The 12,208-nt window shown below is 46.6% G+C and overlaps 3 protein-coding genes across 4 annotated transcripts in view; 1 reads left to right on the top strand and 2 right to left on the bottom strand.

Moving 5' to 3' along the window:
• Nucleotides 1–86, bottom strand: part of Srp14 (signal recognition particle 14) — a 2,543-nt gene extending 2,457 nt beyond the window's left edge. Inside the window, exon 1 of the mRNA XM_011307739.1 lies at nucleotides 63–86. Coding sequence (XP_011306041.1) covers nucleotides 63–86 — 24 coding nt within the window. The remainder of the gene's footprint in view (nucleotides 1–62) is intronic.
• LOC105268233 (uncharacterized protein C14orf119) lies at nucleotides 22–1,916 on the top strand. Of its 2 annotated transcripts, XM_011307597.1 has the most exons (3): nucleotides 22–345; nucleotides 444–847; nucleotides 1,004–1,916. In XM_011307597.1, exon 3 carries the CDS (start codon nucleotides 1,009–1,011, stop codon nucleotides 1,411–1,413), a length of 405 nt encoding a protein of 134 aa, XP_011305899.1. In that variant the 5' UTR covers nucleotides 22–345; nucleotides 444–847; nucleotides 1,004–1,008; the 3' UTR covers nucleotides 1,414–1,916. The 2 variants fall into 2 exon arrangements, with proteins under 2 accessions (XP_011305899.1, XP_011305900.1); XM_011307598.1 differs by lacking the exons at nucleotides 22–345; nucleotides 444–847 and adding an exon at nucleotides 863–927.
• A 43-nt stretch (nucleotides 1,917–1,959) lies between these two features.
• Sptz (Spastizin) lies at nucleotides 1,960–11,377 on the bottom strand. The gene is made up of 5 exons (XM_011307596.1): nucleotides 11,052–11,377; nucleotides 10,828–10,969; nucleotides 8,908–10,719; nucleotides 7,194–7,337; nucleotides 1,960–7,121 (listed from the first exon to the last, which is right to left on the bottom strand). The coding sequence occupies exons 1-5, from the start codon at nucleotides 11,189–11,191 to the stop codon at nucleotides 1,971–1,973; spliced, it is 7,389 nt and encodes a 2,462-aa protein (XP_011305898.1). The 5' UTR covers nucleotides 11,192–11,377; the 3' UTR covers nucleotides 1,960–1,970.
• Nucleotides 11,378–12,208: the final 831 nt, after the last annotated feature.

Below are 12,208 nucleotides of genomic sequence, written 5' to 3'. Positions count from 1 at the left end.
ATTTCACCAAATCTGGTTTCCCCCTTCCGTACGTTCAACAGTCGATTAAATTCCAGTTAAACAAATAAAAAATAAAGAGCATTCATAGCGCAGAGAATAAAATGCACCCCGTCGACTGGTCCCTTTGACAGGGGGACTACTAGGCGGCGGCGCTAGTTAAAATAAAAATAAAAATCCAAATAATGGTCCAAGGCATCCACGTCAGAATATCCAGGAACAATGAGTGCCTATTTGAAAAATCGAGTGGAGAGGCACCCAGGAACCTCAAGTCCTTGACGAATGACTTGAAAGAGATGCAGAAAAATGTCAATGACATCCTGACGATTCTCGTGGAATCTGGGAAAGGTGAATGTACTGTGGACATGATGGAACTCTAAAAATGGAGCGCGATTGATGTTCGTTTTATGAATAATCGAGATGATGCTAATGAGGGGATTTTTCAGGTCATGAAGCTGAGAGTGAAGAAGAGGATGATGATGATGAGGACCTGGAAGGGTTTAACCCCAAAAAATGTAGATTGGGAGAATGAACGGTGGAGTTGAGCACCAGAACGAGAATACGCAGACGCGGACCGGTTTCATGGATTAATAAAAGTCATTTATGTTCTGTACTGTATTCGTTTATGTGAAATAAAACATTCTGGGGTATTTGGAATATTCCGTGGCATCTGCTGGGGACAATTGTTTTATGTGATTCTTAGACGAGACTTAGAAACTTTATGATCTCTTGGTTGTGGTAATTGCTCGGGTAATAAAGTCATAAATGACGTAGATGAAGTGAGAACAGCTGGTTATAGCAATATTCACGATTTTTAAGCCGAGGGTGAAGTACTTGTTGTCAACAATTTGTGAGTATTCATTTATCACTCATTCCAGGGGTTTAACATTGCCATAACCTAAAATAAAATAAAAATTATGGGAAAATTCTGTGGGTTAATGTCATATAATAAATAGTAATAGTTTTTAATGGGAAATTTTTAATAATAAATGAATACCTTCCACAGAAAAAATGTCAACTGCCCTGTCGAATCAAGCTCAGCTCCGCTACATGGTGGAATGGTTCACGGAATGGTCAGAGATGCAGAGAGGTGATTTTATGAGTGTCCTGATCGCTTGCTGCGGTCCCAGGGACCTGGTGAACGGTCTTGTACCCACGATTGAGGCCCTGAACTGCAACGACGAGCCATCAAGACCGACGAGCCTCTTCCAGTGTCGAGTTAAATTATTCAAAGAGTGGAGCCAGAATTGGTCACAGCAGGATAAGGAGTCCCTCCTGACCTCCATCAAGAACATCGATCCAAAATTCGCTGAGAAATATGAGCGAAAGCTCATCGATGGTCACGATCACGAGGATGAGCCAGAGAATGGCTTTCCAGACTGTCCCTCGCCTGTCAAAACCTCCGAGGAGTCATGATCTGGCTCCACAATAACTCCACACTAGACTAGTTTTTTTTTTCATCGTAGGGAAATTCAATAACTCCAATCCGAGAAAATGATTTTTCTCTATTTTTGTATCCAGAGCTGCTAGTCTGCTTTATTATCGAACTCAATTGAACATTCCATCAATGACATTCCATTGTGTAAATAATTTATTATCAGACGATTACACGCATCGAAAATTTTGTTCTCGTAGAAATTTTTAGTATTATATTCATTCTTTATGAGTATGCTATGGGTATCTGACTGTGCAGCTTCATCGTTATATTTTTACAAATTCGTCGGCTAATCTAGACACAAGAGAATAATTAAATCTAATTCTCATAAATATATAATATATTTTATACGAACATATCACGTTGTGTTTACATATCACAGTTTACATTTCCGCCTCTTAGTGCGAATGAAATATCAAAATGCATCATTTTGACGAGGAAAAATTGGCAGTTGTCGTAATAAACGATCAAATTATTCCTAAAAGGTGTTCTGTAAAATTAATTAAAAAGAAAAAGGATAACGACTTAGCCCACCGACTTACTTCCTAGCCTGCTGAAGCCACTTGTTGCAGATGGACTTGATGGCAGTCTGGCCAAGCCTGTCAGCCTCCCTGAGGATCTTCCTGATGTCCTGACCCCTCGAGTGCTTAACCGCCAACAGATAGGCAGCCTTGAGCTGCTTGCTCTCAATATATGAGTCAATCTTCATCTCCACGTCATTAATAATCCTGATCAGGTTGTCAATCTGATCTTTAGGACTGGGAGAGGCCTCAGCCTTGAACTTGTCAAGCAGTAGTTTGACACAATGTGCAAGGACCCTGTCAGAAATCACCTGAGAATTCGGTGCCCCTGAGCTCCTGCAGCACTTTATCAACTGCTCGATGGAGCCTACTCTCTTGTCCAACGCCAGAATGTGCCCAACGAGGGAGTAAACCTTCTGCGGTGACAGGTAATAATCCTGCATTATTCTGAATGCAAATCCAAAGCCCTCCTCGACGTCCCTCCCACACAGAATTGCCAAAACAGCGAGATGAGTCCTCTCCTTCTGATTACCAAATAATGTGGGAACAGATCTTGGCTGGAGTCCTTCAGACTCCATGTATGAGAGTTTACTCAAGTAATCGTTGACATTTCTCCCCTCCCTCTCGCAATTCCCCAGGAACTTGGCGACCTCCATCTGCCTGGAGATGGTATTGACATGTTTATCGATCTCACTGGGCTCCATCTCCATGGTCAAGCTCCCCTGACCACTGGCACTCGACGACACACTCTTCCTTCTCCTCCCGAAGCTCTCCACTTGGAGTTCAGCCTCCAGGTGCCTCTGGGCCTCCACCAGGTAATGCGTCCTGGTGCAGAGATCAGAGTACATCGAGGCATCAGTCACATAAAATTTGATGCAGGTCATCGCTGCACGCACATAATCCCTCATGAATAATTGCAATTGATAGAGAGTATTCATGAGCTGCTTCCGCTCCAGGTAAAGACACGTGGCAATCAGGTACTTCTTCCAGGTCATGAGAGTTGGATCCTTCGCCGTCATGGTGTCACACAGCTTTCCGAGTTTTCCAATTTTAAGACATCCGATGATAGCCACGTTGAAGAAAACCTCTGGGTCCACATCATTCTCGAGGGCGTACGCCAGACACTTGTCGAGCTCATTGTGTCGAATAAAAAATTCAAGTATTGAATTACAGCTGCCATACATGAGGAGATAATACAAACTTTCTTGGTAACGAATGCTCTTGGAGGTGGTGGTCACCTTCACCACCTTGTATTGCCCATGGGAGATTCCTTTTAAATTCTCCAGGGTGTTCATAATCTCCTGGGCAGTCGAGTTCTTCCCAGAAATCTGAGACTTGGAGTACTGTTCACTGGAATTTGAGTTCTCGAGGATATACAAAATTTCTCCGACGAGTGGTGGATCCTTGGTGGGTCTGCTCTTCACGGATTTATCACCCCGGGCAGTTTTGGGTAAAGGATGAGGCAGCAGAACCCAATCGTCGAGATCGTCCTGACTCACCTTCTCCAGACAATAATCAAATTTCTCTCTGGCCCTCTCATAATACCCCGCTTTGAGACAGGCTTTTCCCCAGGCAGCCCACACCCCCTGGGTGTCTAATCCTGTCTTTGTACTGACCTTCAGGGCGAGGACCCACTGCTCCTTCTCGGTGAGAATATCTCTGAGCCTCCGGAACGCGTGATCATTCAAGTCGCCTCGTGGTAACAGTGCAAGACAGTCGGACTGCATCAGAGTGTCGATGAGATCGACCTGCGACAGGAATCTATCGCAATGTGTCAATCCTGTATTCAACCCCAGTTTCGCACACTTGACCTTCGCAGCGATCAACAACGACCTGATCATCTTCAGGATGAGAGCGTGATCGATCTCTCGATTGATCTGTCCTTTGGTGTCTGGATAGAGCAGTTGTTTCATCTCGTCGCAACGATCCTGGAGGAAATTGGCGTATGCCTCGTGATCAGAGTGGAAATTCAGAATGGCGAGACACAGGGAGATATTTGGTGCATACTCGAAGCAGAATTCTTCCCTCAGGGTATTGTTGTGTCCCTGATCGGTCGTTAGCTTCCAACAGTCGAAGGTTTCACTGCTGGCGTTGGAGGGGACTGTCTGCAGTTGTGACGTCTGTTTCTTGCAGTCATTGCAGACCCTCACCCTGACCGAACTGGCGTATCCAGTAACAGTCATCCTTTGGCTCGAGCACGCACCACAGACCACTCTCCCACACCTTCTGCAGTGATGACGTCTATTGAACATCGAAAAAATAACGTTTCTGCAACAGCTGCACTCCCTCGCTTTATCATTTGGGATCCACTCCTCTCGGGTTGGTGCATGCAGGGGCATCACGAAATCAGGGGCCTGCCCTGGAAGCTCTTTTCTCGTCTCCTGGTCCCTCTGGGTGGCCACTCTCAGGTCCAAGGACTTTCCAGCATAAAATCTCACGATTTTATCGAACTTCTCGATGGTGAAGCCAGAGAGTTTCAAATTATTCATCTGTGTCTGCAGAATTCTCCTGAGATTATCGAATTTGCAGTTCATCAGGAGCTGCTCCAGGAGGAGAAGGGGCTCGGTGATGAGGTGAACGTAGTGCCCTCGATCTTTTTTATCGAGCACCGACAGGAGGTCGACACCCAGTGCTCCTCGTTTATACTTATCTCTGTCGGTTGAATTATTCAGGAGGTACGACACCACAAATTTCAGGGCCTCCATGGACTGGACCTTCTCGATCACTCCTTTGCAGAGTTTTTCCGCCTGTCCCAGGGGAAGAGCCCTCAGGAGCTTTCCTGCGTGCTTGAACTCGTCGTTCTTACTGGCACTGTTCAGAAGACCCAGGAAGAGATCCTGGGAGACCAGTGATTGAATATCTGAGGAAGCTGTCTGGTATTCCAACCACTCCAGGCACAACTCGTACTGCTGTGCATCGATTAGAGACTTGACGATCTTCGTTGGGTCTGTCTTCTCGGTCCTGTAGACGACGTTGTACCAATTCAGCTCCGACTTATCCACTTGATCCTTGAAATAAGGTAGCATTTTATCGAAAACCATTACCCTGCAGAGGATCTCGATGAGATCAGACCTGCAGTGGAGTGGAATTCTATCCCTTCTGGTGTGACGAAGTAAATGGAGAAGAGCATCTTCGCAGGTCCTCACAGGCCAGACCTTCACCTCCGAGAGTATCACCTGAGCCAGCGTCTGCTCGTCCTGGATCTGGTACAAATTCTGGAGGATCGCAGGGCTGTTCGGGTCCTCACCGTCGATAATCTCGACGAGAATTTCATCCTTCAGCTTCTGAATCTCGACGTTCTTCAAGATAAAGGCGTCGGGAAGATTGTCCAGAAGATCAAGCGCTCGTTTCATCTCCTTCTTGATGAGAAACCCCTCGAGTACCTGCCACAGCTGTCCCACAGGTACGTGATTCTGGAGTCCAGCCAGCACTTTATTCCCTGAAAAGAGGACCTTTAGTCTCTCGATCGAGGACGAGTTCAGGAGGTTCTCCAGGACTGCGGTCCGCCTATCCAAGTTCGAGGGCGATAAAGAGATCCACATCTCGTGGATGCGTTCCACCAGGTAGCAGAGGAGCCAGCAGTGATTTTCGAGGTAATGCAGAAGGTTTGGTGATACCAGGCGTGTCCGCCAAGTCTCTGAACCACCTGAGTCCTGATTTTTTGTTCCCTCCAAGGACCTTGTGTAATTCAGCCTGATGCTGAAGGTAAACGCCGAGGGAACGAGTTTCCTGAAGACGCCAGGCAGAAAATGCTCCTCGTGAAATCCCACATACTCCTCAATGGCTGAGTTCAGGGCGTCATTCATGCTGTCTGGATGATAGACCTTCAACACTGGAGATATATCGAACTCATTTATCATTCCGAAGATGCTCCTGGGGTCCTGCTGGAGGTCCAGGTCCTGCCACGCTGGCTCGTTCAACTCCTCCACGGGTGACTCGAAGGATGGGACAAAGTCCGAGGGCAAAGACCCCAGCAATTTCGATCTCAATGTGAAAATCGTCACGAGCCCCAGATCACCGACGTGGTATCCTATAGTTCTCAAAGTGACTGCGTGCCTCAGGTCCCCCTCGGGTGGATCCTGACTCCAGACACTCAAGGATGCGTGCAGGAAGAGGAGATTCCAGAGATTCAAGAAGAACGACAGCGTGTGATTTCCAAAGGACAAGTGACTCAAATCCACCGACGACAGCTTCTCCGTCTTCCTGAGGACCCTCTGCACTTTTTGGTTCCCGGAGAGAATCGTCAGGACAGCAGGTGAGAGCACAGGGGCCTCTGGGTGCAGCTCCCTGATGAGATCCAGAAGTTCTGACAGGATTTGAATGACACAGAGATTTGGATCGGTGGTTTCAGGAAGTGAGGGATCCTCGAAGCTGTTCAGAATCGTTGTTCCCCAGGTTTTGGAGGTCGAGGGTGTTGTCTCGTCTATAGGATCGTGATGTGGGAGTTTGGGACAGCAATTCACGAGAATGCTGTACACAAGATTAACCTGGAGATCGTTGGCGATTTTTTCGAGCACCTGGAGATTGGTATTCAGATCGAATATTTGATAGCCGATGTAGAAATCGAGGGAGTTCTTCAGGAGAGAGGGACTGGCGAGCTGGGGAGCCCCAGTTTGAGGAGAAATACTCGAGAGGATCTCCAGGTGGGCGTCGATATTGTGGAGGTAGGGATCGCCATTGTTGCAGAGAGACAGAAGATTGGAGAACGTGCCTCGAAGCTCTTGATTATTTACTCGGTCCAGGAATTCTGTCTGACCCTCCAGAGGTTTCAGGTGCCCCTCCAGATCTGACCAGTACCTGAAACGCTTTTTCGAATCCTTGAGGGACAGCGGGCACCTCGCGTCGGTGATGATTTTAATGACTGAAGCCTCAGGTCGCGACTGCAGGAGATGATGAAGCGTTTGGAAGAGGTCAAAGTACCGGGAATTCTGGAATCTCTCGGAGGATTCGAAGTGCTTCATCGTGACCTCCGAGAGGTTCTCCGAGGTCAGGGGATCGTGGCATGAGGTCAGGGTGAGATCCAGCGAGGTCAGGGTCATCAGGTGTTTTGGGGAGGTGAGGGGAGGGCACAGGAGAGAAATTCGAGGCTCTTGTGACGCGAGGAATGTCTCGAGTTGACTGGTCTTTCGAGAGGACTGGAGACCCTCCTTCACGGCCTGGCGAATTATCTAGAGGGAATTCCATGGTCTCTGTAATTCACTCAAAGTCTTACGAAAAATATAACACCTATTCGCACTTACATTAATTGTGGAATGTTTAGAGCGCGCCGGAAAGTCCTCTTCAGTCTCGACAGTCTTTTGTCTCTTAATATCTTCCCTGAATCCCCTGATCGCCTGCGAGAACATTATTTCCGCTGCCAAGGAGCTGCTCTCCATCCCCAGAGTCTAGAAAATATGAGGAGAATTGAGGCTCTCCTTCTCGGCATTTGCTTCATGGATTTCTCTGAATCCCTCTGGCTCCCAGAATTTAGAGTTGCGAGACCGTGAATTGTAAATAATTCTGGCAAATGATAAACCGTAAATGTCACACGTGTGTTTTGATCAGGTGGACCTGAAGAATCACGAGACCTTCGAGGTGGCAGACGACGAGAATTACAACGAGGAGGTGGAGAATGAAATGATAAAACCAGAGGACCTGAGAGGGATCGAACCCCTGGAGGAGGATAATCGAAAATTTCAAGCCCTGCACTCCCATGTGGCGGAATACAATCGCCGAGCTGCAGAGACGAGAAAATATCCTCAGGATGTTGATATCATTGATCCAACTGTCCTGGAGAGGATCAAGGAAGTCAATATTTTTGATGATCCTGAGCCGTTCACGTCGGGGTATCAACATGAATTTATCAGACTGGCGAGGGTAATTTTTTATTTCTGGGTAAATTCTTATCTGTCGTTCTGAATTTTCCCTCTCGATATCTCTAATTGTTTGACATCCCATTGTCCGATGGGGATTTCTCCCGATCTATAAACATCCATTCTGTCATTAGCGACGCAAACGAGCGGACGAGGATGACTTTTCGGCGACGGTGAAGCAGGAGGACCTCCTCGAAACAATGAGACCCCGTGATCACTCTATTGTGAGTACGAGGCCAGTTTCCTCATCAAGCTCTGGTGCAGAGGACTATTTAGACCTCAAGAGCACTTCAATCGGCTTTGAACCCCCAACCCAATCCACAAATCACCCAAATATTGATCTGGAGGTAACGACCCCACCCCCAGGAGACGAGGAGGAAAGCTACGACTACGAGAAATTCAAGGCAGAGTACTATCAACATATCGATGACATGAGAGCGCAAAATCTCACCTACAATTTCACGGACAGAGGGGAGCCCGAAGACACCCCGGAGGAGGCCCTCAAGAAAATTGTGGAGTTAAAGATGCCGAAGAATTGTACGCGAGAAGAACTCACACAGATCGGGGCTAAAGCCATCGAGTGTCTCGTGTTTGACTATCAACATGCGAAAAATCAGACGGACGTTAAAAGGGTTATCACCAGGAGTTGGATGGTCCTCAGGGTTTGGTGTTTTATTTATTTGTGCGTTGCCGTTCCTGCATGGTGCCAGAAGGGCTGGTGCTGCTGCTGCTGTCGCTGCAGCTTTTGCTTTCCCCTCGAGAGAATTCAAATTGCAAAAATGTATTTTGCCAAAAATCCACCGGGGATTCTCAGACAGGCACGTGGGGAACCGTACACGTACGATCCCAGTGCTTTCGAGCTCGAGGCGTACGAGGAATTCGAGAGTGCAATTAGGAATTTATGACTCGTTTGTTCTTCATGAAATTATCGTTTACGGTGAGAATATAAATTCAATCAACAATTTGTTAATTGAATAATACGATTTTTGGGAATTTGCTAATTTTCTTTGGGGATGAGAAAGTTTGCAAATTGAATTTTTAGATTTAAAAATTTTTCTATCCCCAGTCCCAAATTTGATTTAAGTGAAAAATTTAAACTCACCTCAATGACCCTCTGCGCCTCCTTATAATCATTCTTCCAGAGACACCTGACGACGATAGTCTCGGTGGTGGCCAGCATGTAATTAAGACTGCCCTCCTTACCACCCCTCCTCGGGAGACTCCCCCTGGGCCGCCGCCTCCTCCTCCTACCGTGATTAAACCCATTATTTCCCATCGATCCGCTCTCGGAGCTGCCATCGAAATCGCTCCTAGTGTCAGCCTCATCCGAGCTCTCATTGGCCCGATAAAAATTCTCCCGACATCCCTGATTAATGAGCCTGCCCCCCACATCCGTGACAGCCTGTTCCCCACAATCTGGTAATCCCTGTTTTTTGAGAAACTCCGAGCTCGTCAGCAGTTCGAGTCGCCATACGGCCTCCGTCAGATACTTCTTCATCGCTGATACCTTGTCTTCAAGCTCTTGGTGACCCCTCGATAAATCATTGGCAACGAAGAGACATCTGTTAAGATAATGAATGGTCTCTCTAATCGCATATTTGTTACAGATGAATCCAGTCTTGGCTTTCTCCCACGACTTTTTATCGTCCTCGTCGTCGCCGACGTCTGAGACATCTGCAGAGAAATCCTCGTGCCTCATGAACATCATGGAGAAAATATTCTCAATGGTCTCGAGCCTGACATCCAGGGGGTAGAGCCCATTCAGGAATTCCTCCATCTGGCTGAAGCACTCGGAGACTTTCTCAAATTCCTGGTTGTAACTCCCGCAGAGGAAAATCGCTTTTACAAGGGTTAGCATGACGAGGTAAGCCCTCATGGTGGTCTTGGAGTCGTCGCAGTCTGTCAGGAGATGACTGACGTCTTCATTTGTCTCGTGAATATCGACCCACGACTTGAGGACCGAGAGCGTCGAGGACGTTTGGAGGTGGCACAGGATACCCCTGGGAGAGGGTTTCGAGGATGTCGAATTTCTGGAGATCCAATCCAGCACTTCCACCTGATCGTGCAGTGTCTTCTCCAGTCGATGGAACATCTCGATTTCCAGGAAATTCAGATCAGACTTCGAGAGGAGATTCCTGAGGCCTTCAGGGGAGACCTCTGAGGCCTCTGTGAGAGTCTTCAGAAGGATCAGCACCCAGAAGCTGGGGAATGAGGAGTTGAGGGTCTTAGAGATGAGGTCGAAGCGGTCGTGAAGGGAGAGGATGTGGAAGATATTCAGAAGATCTGACAGCCAGTGATTTCTAGTCTTTATCGTTCTGAGGAGGAGCTCGTCTGGACAGGGATGGGAGTCCCTCAGATTGAAAATGGCGTACGTGATCTTCAAGGCGTGATCCAGAGTATCTGGGAATTTTCTTCTGGCGAGAATATCGTCGAGGAACTTGTGCCAAGTTTTGTAATACTTGTGGTCCTTCCTGGAGTATAAGGACAGCTCGACGTCCTCGAAGGTACACGCCTTGAGGAGTGTTGGATTCTGCCACTGGAGCAGATCTCTCTCTTTCGATTCTGTCAGGTCCACCTTCGAGAGCAAGCAGAGCAGCACCCCCAGGTGTCCCTCCTCCACGAAACTCGTGTTTTTCACTGCGTGGGAGCAACGCTGAGCCTCGGTTGATGAGTGAATTGAGGCGGGTTTCAGGATGTCTTTTAGGACACCCTGGACGATGTCCTGGAGTGACGAGTCTGTCAGCGAAAACACCGGTGACCACAAGCACAACAGCTGATCGATTGTCCATTGGACGAGAGCTGGATTGCGCCAGAGATTTTGTTCTAGGAATTGCAAACTGGTTGGGGAAAGCTGCGGGGGTGGAGGTGGGTCCTGACCCGCTGAGATTACTGCAGCAAATAGAGATAGGAGTTCCTGGTTGGAGGGAAACATTATTGAGCATTGTAAATTCAACAATCAAACAACTCACGCGTGTTCCTAACCCCATATTTCTCCTCCATAAATACCCAAAAAATATCAAACCTGTTGGACAGTCTCCTCCACTTGATTATCAATAAATAGGAGAATCCTCCTAAATAATTCAGTCTTCCTCTGGATTTCCATCCCCTCACTATCGCTCATCAATATCGAGAGCAACTTGTAACTGACCGTCCGCTCCAAGTATCTGAATGCAACGCAAAAATCTAACGATGAATCATCGAACGAGAATAAACAAAAGAGCCATGGCAAACAGATTTATCGCTTACCCAATTGATCTACTTAACTCGATGTTTCCTCCTTGATTACTAAAACCATTATTCTTGGTGCGATTAACTGCACAAGCAGTGTACCATAATTGTGATTTAATAAAGCCCCCTAGATCCACAGCACCAGTACCTCTTGACATTATCCAGAAATAATAAACCTCATGTCCCACCCTAATCCCTTTGTTATGACTTTTTGTCACGTTTTTTTTTTTCTTCACGAAGTCGATGGAGTTCCACTCTCTCTCGGATTCAGCTACTCTCACACGTGCGACTGCTGCGACTAATTAATATTCCTCTGATGTGAAGTTGAAACCTCTCGTTAGAGGGTTCGACGACTCTCTGAATTTTGCAATAAACGGAGAGATTCGTTTGTGGATATTTTGTTTTTGTTTGAGAGTCGGGAATAATTATTTGGTATTATCCGCAATCGCTTAAAAAAAATTTACAGTAAAAAAAAAAGAATTATTTATAACAACTTATAATTTATTCAGTTTGATGAGGAGATATTTTTTTATTTAATTACCTATAAGTAGGAAAATTAATGGATGAGCTGATTGACAAGCAACTCCAAGAGGAATTGTCAACAGACAGCGGTGTCTGGCCTCGAAAAAAAAAAACGTTGACGAGTGTCAAAATCGCGGAGAAGTCTCACGGTCTTTCAGCACCAATCGAGTCGTGGATATCAATATACCCTCACATCCCTCATCACTCCAGTCCATCCCCCTGTAACCCGATCCGCCATTCAATAACATGAATTAATAATAAATAAGAACTTGATGAATGGTATGCCCCTGTCTTTGCCAGTCAAAAGAATTTTCCCAACCGTAAGCATTTCAACATCTCCATTACCTCAGCCCAACTTCTAATATTTACCATCCCATTCAAACCCGCGCAATTAAATCCTCTCCGAATCCTCTCCCTCAAAAAATATCCGCATTATCACGCATACGTGTCCCACAGGAAATACATCAAATGAATGACGGCATTATAATTCTTCACTAGCTCAGTCGGCAGAACATAAGACTCTTCATTCCGCTCTTCATTATACCACTGAGAATTTTTTGTATACGAAAGACGTGTCAGAAAAGCCTGTCGACAAATAATGTTTACACAATTTTTCACCGAAGTGCCTGTTTTCCCAAGTCGGTGCAATAAAA

Source organism: Fopius arisanus, unplaced genomic scaffold (assembly GCF_000806365.1).
Source record: "Fopius arisanus strain USDA-PBARC FA_bdor unplaced genomic scaffold, ASM80636v1 scaffold00055, whole genome shotgun sequence".
Lineage (NCBI taxonomy): Eukaryota > Metazoa > Arthropoda > Insecta > Hymenoptera > Braconidae > Fopius > Fopius arisanus.
Note: the sequence above shows the minus strand (reverse complement) of the source record. Positions and strands in the feature narration are given on the sequence as shown.

Coding starts and splice junctions, on each gene's coding strand:
- LOC105268233 (XM_011307597.1), top strand. CDS start 1,009: ATGTCAACTGCCCTGTCGAATCAAGCTCAGCTCCGCTACATGGTGGAA.
- Sptz (XM_011307596.1), bottom strand. CDS start 11,191: ATGTCAAGAGGTACTGGTGCTGTGGATCTAGGGGGCTTTATTAAATCA. Junction 7,338..8,907: donor AGGCGCAGAGGGTCATTGAG/GTGAGTTTAAAT, acceptor CATATTTTCTAG/ACTCTGGGGATGGAGAGCAG. Junction 7,122..7,193: donor CTAAACATTCCACAATTAAT/GTAAGTGCGAAT, acceptor AATTCCCTCTAG/ATAATTCGCCAGGCCGTGAA.